This window comes from Epinephelus moara, chromosome 14 (assembly GCF_006386435.1).
Source record: "Epinephelus moara isolate mb chromosome 14, YSFRI_EMoa_1.0, whole genome shotgun sequence".
Classification (NCBI taxonomy): Eukaryota; Metazoa; Chordata; class Actinopteri; order Perciformes; family Serranidae; genus Epinephelus; species Epinephelus moara.
This window is the reverse complement of record NC_065519.1, coordinates 28,391,235-28,395,831: the sequence shown is the minus strand read 5'-3', so window position 1 is coordinate 28,395,831 and position 4,597 is coordinate 28,391,235. Positions and strand designations below refer to the sequence as shown.

The window sequence follows — 4,597 nt, the reverse complement described above, 5'->3', positions numbered from 1 at the left end:
GGGTGGGGGGGGGGGGGGGGGGGGGGGGGGGGGGGTGGGGAGGGGCTTAAAGAGACAAGCGCTAAAACAAAGCCTTACAGATGGAAGATCAATTAGGCCCCGAGGTGCGCGGCTAAGTGGCCACTGCCAGTATTGCAGCAAAAAAAATCTCTTGCAGTCCAAAAAGCATTTTCCCATAAACCACAATTATAAAATAGATGTCTGTAAAACTGTTGACAGGACACCTTGAACTGCAAACAAGGTCAATTATAACTCTTTAATTTATGAGTTTTTGATCCATGGAGGTTTTATATTTGTGAAACTTTCCTTGAGCTAAGGAAAGCAATTTAAGAAATCTGCAACGTCCTCACAATGGAAAGTTTATGAGCCGCGTGGGAGCTTGTGGGCGGGGCCAGAGAGAGAAACACTACTGTGCATATTGAGTGGGCTGCATACCCCTGAAGTAAACCTGGAAGCTAGAAAGTTTTTAGCATGTGCGCAGGGCGAGCACCTCTATTGGACTGAATAGGTGCCACTTTGGGGTCCAGTATCTAGATCTTATATTACATCCATGGGGTGAATACAGGTGTTCCAGCACAGACAGTATGAGGAAAATAAAGTGTTTTCTGAACATTAAAGCAAGTAAACATGTCCTAGTAGAAACCCAAAATACAAGCATGGCCCTGTAAATGAGCATAATAGGTCCCCTTTATGTTTGAGTCTATTTTTTTAAACCCAACAAACTTTTAAAAATAGATTAGCAGGCACACGGGTGACTGCTCACTTTGTAGCAACACATGCTGGCAAAGAGATGTTAACTAAGCCAGGCTGCCATCATTAGATTTTAATGCTGCTTGGTAATTGTCCTTGCACTTCCTATTTACTCACAGCCTGTTAGCTGCACATTTCTGTCAACATACTTTGCTATAAATTTGTCAATTTACTGATAAAATGTTCAATGTGAACGCATGTCATTACAAAGTACTTCCCTATTTTTTCCGGAGTGTACAATACACAGGGATGTACAAGGTCTACTCTTTAGTAAAGAAATGAATGTTTTTGGAGGAAACTAATCACTTGCTAAAAAATTATTGCAGTTATACTTAAATTTATGGCCTCAAGGTGCTTTCTAAATGAACCTCTGTGTCTTTTATGTAGAGAAATTCAATCTGGTGTTGGTTGCAGTTTGCTGTTCAGACTCAATGGAGATAATCACTGAGAGAAGCCGGCTCATCATGAAATATTCAGCAGACTGAGTTAACGCCTTGAACTGAGCGCTTTAGCAGCATTCCTGTTCCCTATTCATCAGTGTGTGACAGAGCTCCTGATGAACACACCAATATGAATGTAGCCATCCTTGTAGAGCCTGTTGATGATGAGGGTGAGGATGAGGCCAATGTTGCGGGAGTTGTAATAAGTTAAATAGATGATCCATCCACAGGACAGAATGGTGGCTAGAGGACAAAAACACAACGTGGTCAGGTTTGTTAATACAAGGAATAACACAAGACACAAAATAACATTTTTCTGATGCTTGGAATAGTTTGTTTGCATCAATGGAATTTGTGAACCAAACAGTAAAGCAGGCCTGTACTTTCAAATATGATCACTGATGCTAATTTGGCCTCTTTTAAGTCAAACTCTTAAAATATACATATATACATGTTAATTACGTTGTTGTTTATAAGGTAAAAAAACTGTGATTGGTCTTTGAATACAATGTGCCAGATGCTACTATTCCCAATATGACGCACAGAGAAATTACTGCAACATTACAGTAGTAGTAGTCACACTAGTAACAGATTTGAAAACCTTTTAAAAATTCCACCCGAAAATGTGTTCACCTGGAATTCATGTAGTAAGCTACTTATTCTTTCATATCTGGGCTGACAGCTGGGTTTTAATGCTGCACTTAAGGTTTTGTTTGATTTTTTCCCCTCGTACAAAGAAGATGGCAGCTTCATTCTGTGAGCCATTCAATATCTACCGAGACCTGCACCGAGAGCTGGACTGAGCAATAATTGGAAACCATCATTAGTCATGCGTTAATTTAATTAAATCACAATTAAACTATCATACAGTCAGCTGAATAAAGCATTAAAAGCAAAAACTAATTAAGACTTTTGTAGAATGAGATTTTAAAACACATTATGTAATATTACACACTTTAATCATATTTTATATCAAGTTCCATGCAACAAACTTAAGTTTATTTAAAGATATACTGTGCAGGATTTTACTAAATAACAAGTATAGGCGCATGCAGAAATAATCCCTCTCAATCATCACTTATAAACCATTACAAGTGTGTGGCAGTGTATTTATCTGCAGAGACTCTGCCTGGATTTTTTTATTTTCTTCTTATTTTCTGTGACAGGATGTTTATGGGTGTGTTCCCCCACAGCCCTAAAATGCGGTCAGGGCTTTATTAAAAGAAAGGTAGTAACCAGACCTTAAGCAGCTGGCAGCCAAGTGACACAGCGCTGAAAACAAAAGGCAACTTCTGTGAGGTAAAACGCTAAACGAGAGTGAATCTAAGGTTGGCTTTTACTTTTTATTTTGCTGGCGAGCATGTTCACAGACAGTAATCGACAACCCTGCATAGTAAACCTTAACATCATGGCACATATGTCAAAGGAACTTATCATAAACCAATACTGAAATAATTTTGAATGCCACCATAGCTACAGAATTTGCCAAATGAGCCACTGCTATGGCTTTAATGTTTAACTTCATCTTAAATGATGAGTGTGAAGGCCAAAGAGGGTCAATTATGTCAGTGTAGACATCATCAAGACTTCATCAATCTCCTATTAAGTGAGAGGAACTGAAATAATATCATCACTCCTCCAAATAGGAAATATTTGTACCTGGCAGGATAACATGTTTGCCAAACTACGTTTAAAGGTATATATGCAGGAATTGTCTGTTAGTGTTTGTTTACAGCCTCGTCAGTGAAAGTGAAAGCCAACTCCAGATTCACTTTCGCTTGCTATATTGGCGTTTTTTTGCCGCTTCATCTACAACTTTCGCAACTTCCCCTCAGATGGGTCCCAACCTCACCTGCACGCTGTGCCCAGGACCGTCCCAACCACAGCAAAAAAGGAAGAAAATACAGGCAGAGGACAGAGTCTCTGCAGATAAATACACTGCCACACACTTCTATTGGGTCATAAGTGATGACTGAGAAAAACTATTTTTGTATAAGTCTATACATCGCTTCTTAGGAAAATCCTATATAGAATATCTTTAATATATGAGGTATAAATCAAAGTACTAAATTTTTTCCACATAGTTTAGACCAAAGGAAGTGATAACACATTTTCTATGAGGCTGCTAAGCCACTAAAATGCAACTTGATCCAGCGCTGACGGGTTTGCACTTTACATGTGACAGATAAGTTGAAATTTCAAGAAAAATATCCATTGATGTGCCTGTTTTTCCCACAGTGCAGACACAGACTACTTACCGACAAGGAGCCAGATGAAGTTCGAGTTGTGCTTGTTGAGAAAGTCATCCAGGTCCACAAAGCTGGGGAAAGTGCTTTCATTGTTTTTGGCAACATGCCCGTCCATGGCTACAGGCTCTCAGTCGGATACCTAAAACTAGAACAGGCAAATTTTTACTTTACTTCCATGGCACATGCACAAAACAGGATATCCACTGTAGCACCACAGCAAAGACACCAATTATGATACATTTTACAAGATAATGTATGTTGAAACATTATTAATGCACCAATAGGTGTTGCATAAGTTTTCCAGGAAGAGACAGTTACCTAAAACCTAATTCTTAAATTGAAGTGGTGGTACATGGAATTGTATACCATACAAATAAAAAGACATGAGGGGAAAAAAATAACACAAATTCAACGTACACCTATTTACCACAGGTGTCAAAAGGATGAAACCGTAAAATGTGATAATGCTATAAAAAAGAATGAAGTCAAATGTTCCAAGTAGAGATGCAAATTTTAAGCTATTTCTATGGCTAACAAAATACCAAGTGCAAGACAAAAACATCTTGTCTGTATGGCCAAGGATGAGTTATATGCATAGATTGTTCAATGTCTCACTATGCTCATGAGAAAATTTCCATTTTGCAAAGGTAATAGTGCAAGGGAGGAACCTTGTGAAAGGAATGAATGCTTCTGCTTCCTGACCTAGCAGCATGTCTGTTACCAAAGATAAATATCCTGTCATAATAACAGAAATGTCACTGTCTGCAAACATTGCTTGAAACATGTCTAGTGTTTCCCCTACTTACAATTGTGTTTCCCCTACGTACCTTGTCCTTTTATTAAACAAACTAAATAGCCTTATGTTATTTATCTTATTTACACAACGGCATGTCATTTCTGTCTCTACATGGTCGCACGTTTACAATCCTCCTCTGCTCTGTGTCGCGCACGGCGGAGTTCGGCCTAGTGCTGCACGATTTGATAAAAATGTGCGATTGCGATTATGGTGGACAATATCGCGATTTGCGATTGCGATTGCGATTGCGATTGCGATTACAATATAATTACAATAAAATATAATAAATAAATGGTATCATGAGTCTTTTTGCTTGATTCAGTGTTTCCCCTACATTATATTAGGGGGGCACTGACCTGACA

The 4,597-nt window shown here is 38.7% G+C and overlaps 1 protein-coding gene across 10 annotated transcripts in view; it reads right to left on the bottom strand.

Annotated features, from left to right (window-relative positions):
• kiaa1109 (KIAA1109 ortholog) overlaps nt 1-4,597 on the bottom strand; it is a 114,175-nt gene that overhangs the window by 105,231 nt on the left and 4,347 nt on the right. For all 10 annotated transcript variants that reach the window (XM_050061739.1, XM_050061742.1, XM_050061744.1 and 7 more), the window contains exons 2-3: nt 3,449-3,584; nt 1,317-1,433 (exon numbers count right to left, since the gene is read on the bottom strand). In XM_050061739.1, the coding sequence (XP_049917696.1) occupies nt 1,317-1,433; nt 3,449-3,554 (223 nt within the window). In that variant the 5' untranslated portion in view covers nt 3,555-3,584. The remainder of the gene's footprint in view (nt 1-1,316; nt 1,434-3,448; nt 3,585-4,597) is intronic.